At 44.0% G+C, this 11,231-nt stretch overlaps 1 protein-coding gene across 1 annotated transcript in view; it reads right to left on the bottom strand.

Moving 5' to 3' along the window:
• Positions 1-10,619: 10,619 nt before the first annotated feature.
• Positions 10,620-11,231, bottom strand: part of tgfbr1b (transforming growth factor, beta receptor 1 b) — a 47,486-nt gene continuing 46,874 nt past the window's right edge. Inside the window, exon 9 of the mRNA XM_028569164.1 lies at positions 10,620-11,028. Within this exon, the coding sequence (XP_028424965.1) occupies positions 10,903-11,028 (126 nt within the window). The 3' untranslated portion in view covers positions 10,620-10,902. The remainder of the gene's footprint in view (positions 11,029-11,231) is intronic.

Here is an 11,231-nt window from a genome sequence, read left to right as displayed (position 1 = left end):
TAGGCTAACCTATTGAATTTAGCCCAAGGAGGTTGATGAAGCTGGACCGTAGAGAGCATGCCACATCTCTGGAACATCCGCTGGTTGAGCAATTAGCATGGTTCACTTGCTGATTTTATACAGCATTCGCCCCAGCCCACGATCAGCAAAGTGCTACCGCCTCTCCTCCCTCTCCATCCAGAACTCAGTGGGAGATTTTCAAAGAAATCATGAAGGGCAGTAATGATGTTCTGATTGGCTGTAGGTCATGTTATGTTGCTGGGATTGGTTGGAGGTCAAGTTATGTTGCTCCGATTGGTTGGAGGTCACGTTATGTTGCTAGGATTGATTGGAGGTCACATTATGTTGCTCCGATTGGTTGTAGCTTTATCTAATTGCGCCCAGAGGCACTTTGGCAAGGGGGTAAGCGAGCATCCACAAAGCATACCTCCTATGGAGCCATTTTGATGCTATCAAGCCATCACCCGCCGTTAGCATCCCATTGACTCCCATTCATTTTGGCGCCACTTGGACAGCAAATAACTTTACATCTGAAGCGTTTAAAGACTCATTTGTCCATTGTTTATTTCTAAAGAAATACGACAATGTATAAAAGGCTCCATTTCCTTGTACCTCACGTTATGGCTCCGTAGCAGACGTTTTTATAAAAATAGGCTAACGATTGTGTCTTAACCACGCAACTTTCTGTCGCACAGTAGAGAAAAGACCTTATAGTACAGGAGAACATTTTTTTTACTCATTTGACTTATTTTGTGTGTGAGACTATGACAAATTGTGACATTATACTTTATAACATTAGCTTTTTTTTTTTTGCCCCAGAGGAAAAGAGATCCATTCTCATCTCGTGCTCCTCTGCCAATAAAAATACATTTGCTTCTAATTCCCATAACAATATGCAGCTCTTGCAAGGCAATAGTCAGAACTGCAGGCTCAGCTTTTTCCCTTGCCGTCTGAGGGAGCCGAGATGATGCCTTACCATGGTAATCTCAAATAGTTCTCTTATTTCTCAGCCAGCTGAGCGATTTCTGCAGTAACAGTCTTAGAAATGGTCCTTTTGCTGTTGTGTTTTCAGATCCAGCAGAACACTGATCTGCAGATCAGACAGATGCAGATGAAAACAGCAGAATGCAGAATGATGGCTGAGCTTCAAATTCATCATTACCTCGCTTCACTGAAGGCTAAATTTGTCAGCCTCTCTCTCTCTCACACACGGCAGTCATACACACCAAGCCAACACTTACACAGAACGGCACCGTGGAAACATATTTCTCCTTCTGCATTTATGGATCTATGTGTTTATTCTTCAGGAGTCTTAGAGTTGGAGAGATGGATATTACAGTTTATTAACCGTCCTCACACTGAAGAGAACGTCTCATGAGAGTCTGTAAGAAGAAGCATCACGTGCATGCACATGTAGAGTGCCGTATTTGGGGTGCTTGGCAACAACAACCTTCCCAAAACGTAACACATAAATATTATATGTATTATTTTAAAGTCATCAAGGAAAGGACAAGGATTCTTTGGGGCTTTTCTGCCTTTAATTGATAGGACAGCTAGGTGAGAAAGGAGAAAGAGAGGGGGAAGACATGCAGGAAATCGTCTCGGGTCGGATTCGAAACCCTCGACCTCTGCGTTGAGGCATGAACCTCTCAGTATATGTGCGCCTTGCTCTACCCACTGACCAACCCGGCCACAAGGCAAGGACACTTCACATGTTTAGCACCTTTCAACAACACAGCCCAGTCTCCTAAAAATGACATTCCCATCCACCTTCCCAATCTGCAAAAGTCCAGGGAGGGTGAGATGGAGGGGTCAAACGTGCATGAGGCCCATACCCAGTATATATATACTGTCATGTCTCGTCCCTGTGTCACGTTTCTGCTTTTAGTTTGTTTCATGTTTTCTGTTATTTTTTCTACTTCCTGTTTTAGTTTGTAGATTCTCTGTTCTCCCATGTGCTGTCTTGTTTTACTTCCTGTCTTATATTTCCCCGCCTGTGTGATTACCTATTGTGTCGCACCTGTGTCTCATTGTCTCCCCGGTCTTGTGTATTTAAGTTCTGTCTTCCCCTTACCGCAGCGCGAGATCGCCCGTTTCCACGTGTGCAGCTTTTGAGCGGTCTTCCCGGTGTCCTGTTTGGATTTTGACCATTGCCTGTTTCCCCGGATTTTCCCTTTGCCTGCCGTTTAGTGGACGCTGTTGCTTGGATTTATTAGCGGGCTAATATTGTATATATTGTATTTTACCTACCTGAGTCGTGTATTCGTGGGTCCATTCTCTGTGTGCGTGATACACACACACACACACACACACACACACACACACACACACACACACACACACACACACACACACACACACACACACAACAACAGAGGAAAGAGTGGTCAGCGCCCACAGGTGTGGTAGAGACAGAGCTTCCTCTTAAATCACTGAATGTAACAAAAAGAAGATCTCTCTCTCTCTCTCCAGAAATAAAGATGTAAAGCTTATGGTATTTCTTAACCTTGTGTTGTCTTCACCGTTGTCCATGAACCTGTCATTCCAGGTCAAAATTAAAAAATACAGGGTTTTTTTTTGAACGTTTTCTGACTTTTTTGGTGCTTTTTTTTTATGCTTTTGTAATATCTGCTTTTTTTCAAACTCAAAAATTAGGTATAATATCCATTTTATTTATTGACCATGAATGAATAATAATATAAAAAACGTTGAAAAAAACCAAAAGCTTAAAAAAAAAGCACCAAAAAAGTCAGAAAACGTTCAACGTTTTTTTATATTATTATTCATTCATGGTCAATAAATAAAATGGATATTATACCTAATTTTTGAGTTTGAAAAAAAGCAGATATTATGAATTATTTGGACTAATAGAATAGTTAAGATCTGAGGATGTTGAGTGAATCACAGACTGGTTTATGTCAAAGTTTGGTCAGGATGCTGTTTTTAAATTAGGGCTGGGTGATATGGACAAAATCAGATATCACGATATTTTTTACCAAATACCTCGATATCAGTACCGCAATGATATTGTTGTGTTGACTATTGGTGCTTTAACAAAATATTTTCACAATGAGATTTGTGATAATCATCAGTAATGTGGATATAATGACTAAGTGGGTAAAGGCAAATAATAGAACAACTTGTTCAGAAATTGACATCATTTTACTGTAATGCAGCCTTTAAAACCAGGAAAAGACAACACTTATGCCATATTACGATATCCAAAATCTAAGACTATATATGCAGTCACAAATGAGCTATTGGCCCCAGGTTAGTCAGTCGGCACGGGAATCAATTTTGGGATTAAGATTGGATCGGTTGGGACTATGGATTTTTCATCAGTGTTTGATACTATCCAGCAAAACATATTTTAGCTCAGAAATTGTTATTTTAAATTGTAGATGGATTGACCAAGGAAATGGTCATTGATTTTAGGAAATCATCTCTCCCAACATCTCAGACCTTGATTAAAGGTCTGAGACACACTTTGAGTGTTAAGCTGTCCCCTCAGGCCGTAGATTCAGAGTAACCTAGACAGTAACCTGGGGTCATGGGCTGGACCAGAAGACCCAGCTATCCATCCCATCCAGTTTTAAGGCTCCATTGACCTAATAAATGTTTACACCAAGCTAATGAGGACAAGGGCCTCTGGTTACACACATTTTGCCTGGGCCCTACTGATGCATTCATGACCACCACTACAAACCTTCAGTTACGCTGGCGTGGCACAAATGATCTGCGTCCAGGAACGTGCAGCTCCGCACTTTAATCACTTAGACACATACTCAGTGCAACCAGTCTGATCTGGTGTCCACTGCCAGTGCAGGGGGATTGAGCCGGCAGCTTTTTGTGTCACCAGTAGTGTACTCTAACCTCTCTAAAGGCCTTCACACCGGGGACAATACAAAAAAAAAACGATATGAAAATACGGAAAGAATTCTTAGATTTTTTTTCGCACCACGTTGTGAATATTTGCATTCCAGTTTTCCATCGTCACGGTCGTGGACCCATCTCCGTTTTCCTATAATAAACCCAGACATCTATTCTCAGCGTGGAAAACTCACAACGTGGTCGCATTTCCTGCAGGTGGCGCAAAAGAAGTAAGTAACAAGTCAGCATGAGCATCAGCAGGAGCACCGCTATGCAAGGAAATCGGTGAGGCGAGAAAGCACAAGGACTCCAGGGAAGAAGCGAAGTTAGTAAGATGCATTAATAGGACATGAAGGCACACAAATGGGGAGAGAGAGAGAGAGAGAGAGAGAGAGAGAGAGGAGATCAGTGTGTTATAGGAAGTCCTACAGCAGTCTATACCTATAGCAGCAAAACTTAAAGTATAAACTTTATCAAAGAGGAGTTTAGGTTTACTCTTTAAAGTGGAGTGCAGTTTGAGGTACAAAGTGTGGTAAAATGATATGATGCAGGACCAGTTCAGTGACTCTGACGAAAAGCAGACAAATACAAGTCTTATAGTGAAACATTCTTTATTCACGCCATTTCTACTCCAGCTATGTTAGAAGTTAACATAATTGGCAATCCTCTAGTTCCTATGTTGATCTTTCATTCATCTGTACACACTATATAAAAAAAAGTCAAGATTATAATATGTTAAGAAATCCAAGAGGGTTAGGAGAGGAGGCTTCAGTGGTTGTTGAGGGCTTTTCTCTTTACAGTCCCTGCCCTCACGTCCAGCCCCCTACCCCCCCCCCCCTTTTTTTCTTTTCTTTTTCTTGAAACAAAAGAAGATATTGAACAAGGCATTTGACCAGAGCTCAGAGGGGGCTTGGACATTTGTAAAGCGCTTTGACTGTACAGCTCACGCAGAACACAACCAACAGATCATTACAGAGCATGGTATACTGCTCGGCACGACACGTACACAATACAATGCCATCTGACAGAAAGGTACAGCTGAAAAAGAAAAAAAAAAAAAAAAAAAAAAAAAAAAACACATTCTCTTCAACTTTTTTAAGCATTTCATAGAAACAAGAGAAAGACAAATTGCAAACTTGGAGTAAACAGATTATATACACACATATGTGTGTATATATATATATATATATACACATATATATATACACACATATATATAGTGAGGTAAAACACATTGGTCTTTAAAAGGAGGTATTTTCTTTTTGATTAAGTGACCTTTTTAATATGTTAATTATGCTTTTTAAGATACTTCTCAGCTTTTGGATGACGTGTATAAAGCAGGTAATGCAGACTCATTCGAGGTGAAAAGTAAAACAAGTCTTGTCAAACGTAGGCACCAAATAAAAACACGATAAAGCTTTCTGCTACCCTTTCTGCCCCAAAGGCCTCACTGCAGCATGGGAGCGGAGAGGAAACCTGAACCCTTTGGTGACCCAAACCACTCCCCACTACCCCCCTTAACTCTTTCCCTGGCTTTTGACCATCACACGGCAGCTCTGTGAGACGATGGAGGGCAGCCAGGGAGGGAGAAAGTGAGAATCCTTTGGCCCTAAGGCGCTCCTGGTCACAGTGTGTGGATCATGCTAGCATAGATGGGCTATCAACCTGTGTGATCCAGAGGGACTGAGTGGGCCGCCATTGGCCCAGGTGTTGCATAACAAGAGAAAGAGACGGACAGAAACAGACCCGGATATTTGCATGCTCACAAAGCTGCTGCCGCCGCCGCCACCACCACTTTTGGACTGGGTTACGCAGGTTGCGCTCCGATTGGTTCGAGACTCTGAGAGGGGGCTGATACATTCACAGCTGTGGGAATTTCTCAGTGCGTGGTTAAAAGCGATAGAGCTGCTGGAATAGTTTGAGTTCCCTCCCTGTTTTGGCCCTCCATCAGAGCACACAGAGCATCGCTTGCTACCTCTCTGGCGCGGAAAGAATAGCATGAAAGGCTGCATATCGGACCAGGCTTATCAAAGACGCCGCGTCTCGGTTTGGGTCACAAAGCGGCTCGGCCACGTCGCTGCTCCCGTTCAGAACCTTCAACTGTAGACCAGTGAACAGAGGTTGGAAATTGCATGGCTGCATATCAGCAGTGTACAGTGAGCTCCTCCCCTCTTTAATCTGAGCCGAGGAGAGGGAAGGCAAGGTGACGTCGTCAAAGAGGAGGTACGCAGCCCACCAGTAATCCGTATACCTAAGAAGCCAAACTAGGATTAGCCACAACTAACAGGATCAGGATCTAAAAAGGTCCAATCCCAATCTTTCCAGACAAAAGGAGGGACCACCTACACGTTTAAAAACGGACTAGTTCGTACAACAATGTGGCCCAGCTCCGCCTGAATTCTGTTACCATGGCACCCATCCCGGAGGACATGTGGAGATAACCGGGCACACTTTCACACGGTCCATCCTGGCGTTTAAACAATGTCCAACTGCTGCTTTCAAAAATGGTCACATTTCAATGTGTGTGTATGTATGTATGTATGTATGTATGTATGTAATACTGCCTTTAATAAATGGCAAAATGATGCTGTGTGATACCGTTAAGGAGTATAATTTTTGACATTGTAGGATTTACAATTACTCTCGAATGCATCATCTGTGTTCCCGTATTTTGGCCTAGGTTAGAGTAACTAGAGAGGGGGGGTCAAAGGTTATGAGATGCCACTGGTTTGAACGTTGTTGGTTAAGCGTTTGGGATAATGTCACAATAACAGCTATGTAATATAGGTGTAGTTTTTTTTTTTGCAGAAATATTACAAATGATTTCTTTGAGCACAGATTTATGCGAATGCACCTTTTGTCGATGGGGCCCAATGTTGCGTGAAAACCTGGAACCGACTAGATTTATTCACACTGGAGTAATAAAAGAATGAATGGTTGAATGATCGGAACAGTTCAGTACCCTGGCCCATGTGGACATGGGGTCTACGCACGCAGGAAAACATCTGGTTGAGTTCCCGGCTGTTAATAATAAATAGTTTTTTTCCAATGTTCGAGCAAATAATTTAATAAATCTGTGGTTCTGTTCTGTTCTTAAAAGGTCTGTGGTGAGTCGGTCCACGTCGTGGGATGCTAAACTGATGGAGTACTCTTCTAAAGATAACCGTACGCTTCAAACTAAGGGCTCGTCTGGGCTGTGTCCGAATTTCTGTAACTTCCGGAAACCGAGAATCTGACGAGCATGCCCTCTTCACTGACTGGCCGAGTACAACACCACGAGTGCCTTTAGGATGGACCGTCCCAAAGTGTGAGCTGTTATCCCCATCTGTACCATTCACTGCGTCGGTCGAAAACTAGTTTGGTTTTAAGCACACCACGACCTCAAGGATGTGAGCTGGCCCGCCCGGTGTGGAGCGGGGGAAGCTGGGCCGTTAGCTAGGAGATGTCGCTAAGTCCGTTAGAGAACATGGAAAGACAAGAGAGAAAGGCAAGATAGAATCACGGACACAGACAGAGATCGCTCTTTAGAGACCACCAGAGGAAACAGAAAGAGTACAAAGCTGCTGGTGACTTTAAGACAGAATGAAGGTTGTCCTAGACGAGGCCAACCAGAGGTGCTGTCGAGCGGTCGTTGCTGCTGCCGATGTCCTAGAGAACGGCGCCGCTAACGGACTACACGTGGTCTCCGGTCTCAACCCTCCCAAAGGCCCAGCGGGGTTAGCATTTAGCTAACAGCAACCCGCGTGGCGTAGCCTTCGACGGATCGACCAAATTCCCTTGCCACTTTTGTACACATTTGACATTCCATTCAGCATAGTCTGTCACCCTTTTTGTATTTAATATAGCAGCGAGTTCCACTTCACTTTCTTCAAAGATCAGGCAACTTTCTTCTTTTGTATATTTACAATAATGTGTCACATTCTGCCACTGCTGACCATTTCTACATATTTAAAAAAAACTGCAGGACTCGGACCAGTGAACTACATCCCAATGGGTCTGCTATTTGTCAAACTTTGGGTTCTTTCTTACCAAAAGTTTAAAAGGATGACTTAAGGGAGGCTCTGAATCAACCCTAAAACAACCGGTTGAGTTATTAGCACTAGCATGGAATCCATGTTAGTGCTAATGACTCAACCGGTTGTGACATCCATGTCAAAGTGCTGTCTGCAAAGAAACGGGCACTGACCTACTCCTGAAGAAAGGCATTAATGCTAATAATGACATTACACGGGATGTATGTGAGGTTATTAGGACATTATCCATCTATTTGACATGATCAGTTACTGTAAGGACTTGACACAACCAGAAGTGGATGTCTTTGCTCATCACCCTCATCTACACTCCTAGTAGAAGAAACTAGCTTTCAGTGGATTTCGAACTGTGCTGTTCGGTATGTGTGTACTCAGTGGCCCACCGCGGCCCACGGAGGTCGCAGCGTTCCATTCTCACCGAACACCAAGCAGAGAACGATAACTCCTCGTTGACGATGAGCTGGTTCGCGTCGGAGCAACATGGCACAAAAACGATCAGATTCGGACGACCTCAAGGTATTTACATCCAACGACAGCGCTCGCCTCCGCTCGGGAAGCGAGGTGGACAACTCTACGTAGCAGCACATCAACCGCAAAGACAAACAACGGAGACAGACCGACTCAACCCTGCAGTGATTCACAAGTGCACTTATTGCTGAACAATCGAGAGACTCTTTGACTCGGTGTATTCATCACTGACTGCTTCACACTGTGCATTTAAACTGGATCTCATCACGGACTTGCTTTGACTTGTCCTAAAAGACAAGTGCTTCCGGTGGAACTCGGGACACATCTCTGTAAAGTCAGTCCGCGCGTTCAGATGTATCGCGACCTGGCAAAAGGACAAACACTTGACCGAAACAAACTGTGAATTCGGGTGCTGCATATATATTTTTTTTGTCCTTTAGATAGAATAATGACACATTTATCATAGTAATCAATTATACAGTATATGTATATATAAATCTTTTTTCATTAAAAACTAAAAACACAAATAAAGAAAGAATAAGAGCAGATCCTGACTCTTATGTGTTGGTCCCTTAAGGCTTGCTAAGCTGAAATGACAAAATTGTCCTTTTGATGCACATTTTCATCTTTTTTTTTTTTTTTTCTAGTAGAAAAGACCTTGCCACAAAAAAGAAGAAAAAAAATTATACATAACCTGGAAAATCTATGGCTTAGTAAATCTCCATTTGCTATATTTAAATGAATGTACCTCCTTGTTGATGATTATCCTACAGAGGAGAAAAAGGTTGACATGAAAGGATCAAAAATCAGAAATCCAAGAGTTTACATGTATAGGGCAACATCAGTGTGTTTTTTTTTCCAAAGCCGCCGCCAGCTTCTGTGGCATTATCTTTCTGAATAAACAGTTTGAGGTGCTGGAGCGCGTTGTCCAGACTCGCTGCACGATGAGTTGTTGCTGAGGTGGTCGGTGTCGGTGAGGGGGGGGGTGATGGCACCAGAGAGTCGGCTGGACTGGGGGTGCTGTGACGCCGCTGTGTGTCCCCTCCTTGCTTTCCGTACCTATTTTCTTGGGTGTGCATAGTACGAGCTCGCTATGTGCTCGGCAGGCCTCTTCTCTGACACATACACACAAACACACAGCGTGTCACACACAGACACACACACACCCGCCCAGCCGACATGAGAGGAGTTGGGTTGTTAAAGCACTGGCACTTTCCGGTAACAGCTGGTTGGAAGGCATGGTGGCAGCTGAGCGCTGTTGCTGTTGTTCTTGCGGTTTGTGGTTTAGCAGAGCACAGTATAGAAAATAGACACATTTATCTACTGTATATTGCATATGTTGATCATGTTCGCCAAAAATGAATGAGGTCATCATGTCCAGTTTAGTTTAACAAAAAAAAAAAAAGATCCCCTGCCACCAAAAAGAAAATAGAAAAAAGAAAAAAAGAAACAATAAATTAAACTGACCTGTCCGACTCCATGGGGGAGTGACGGATATACAACAGTGCAAACGTGTTGCAGAGATGAGAGAGAACTATAGCGATGAAGGAGCCCGCAGGGCGGCTTACAGAGCGTCCCATAACCCCCGGGTCCACGCTTCAGTTCCCAATGCTACTGTAAGACAACTCAACAGTAGGGCTGCACACAACGCCACCTTCACTCTCTGAAATACTCTGGGTCATGGCCGAGCGGCTCCGACAGCTGCGGACCAGTGGAACAAAGCTCCACCTCTAAACCACAGAGCATGTCGGACCAAATGTGCACGGTTCATCCCCTTTGTCTTTGGATTTGACTAGCAGGTCACTTAAGTGTGGTACATGTTACACTGCTCAGCGTCCCTGTGATCAGTACCGATTACGCACCTCACATATTCAAATATGTACGTATCATGCTAATAGTTCCCTTGGGATCGTTTCCAGTGGGAGGACATTTCCCATGACTCGCAGCTCTCTTCAAAGATGTGAATGAGCGAGGTGCAGCCCTACTGAAGAGTAGCTTAGCTCTCTAATGCTGATATACAATGAGGCCGCCCAGCTGATTCCCAGCTGCCTGGCTGGCCTAATGGTAACCTGACGGGCTCTGAGCTCTTATTGGTTGTGATGAGTGGTGGAGGCGGGACTTGAGATGGGTCCCATGTGATGAATGTAGCAAAGGAAGATGGAGGATATCCTTTAAGGCCCTCCCTCATTAGATCCATCCATCCATCCATCCATCCTGTGTGCACGTCAGCACAGTGCAACACACACACACACAGACACACACACACACACACACACACACACACAAAGACACGCACACACCTCCTCACGTTCACGACTCATCAGTTTGTCAATGAAGGAAATGGGATGAGAAAAAAAGAGCTCAGGGGGCAAAGTCTTCGGTTCCCTTCGAACCAAAGAGGGCACAGCAAATGAATAATAATGAAGATAATAATGCTGTAATGATAACGATATGGATGCCAGTCAGAGGTGTGTGTGTGTGTGTGTGTGTGTGTGTGTGTGTGTGTGTGTGTGTGTATATTTGGTAGGGATGTCTACATCTTGATGCCCTCCTGTTGGCTGAGCTGAGACAGGGTTTTCTTGATCCGCAGAGCGGTGAGTCGGGCGGCACTGTTGGCGTACCAACACTCCCTCATGATCTTGGCCATCACCCGCAGGGCCTGCAGAGGACGGAGGAGACGTTAGTTACAACAGGACGGGCATTTTTAACGCAGCACTTTCCATTCTGTCTTTGAGCAAAGCTCGGCTAAACCCGGACTGGTTTTAAATCCAGACCGATGAAAACCTGGATGTCACATGATCGGTGTTGTGGGCTTCCCGAGGCTCAATTCTTGCTATCGCCTTATTTGCAGTCGCATTCTTC

The sequence above is a fragment of the Perca flavescens genome, chromosome 22 (assembly GCF_004354835.1).
Source record: "Perca flavescens isolate YP-PL-M2 chromosome 22, PFLA_1.0, whole genome shotgun sequence".
Taxonomy (NCBI): Eukaryota; Metazoa; Chordata; class Actinopteri; order Perciformes; family Percidae; genus Perca; species Perca flavescens.
Note: the sequence above shows the minus strand (reverse complement) of the source record. Positions and strands in the feature narration are given on the sequence as shown.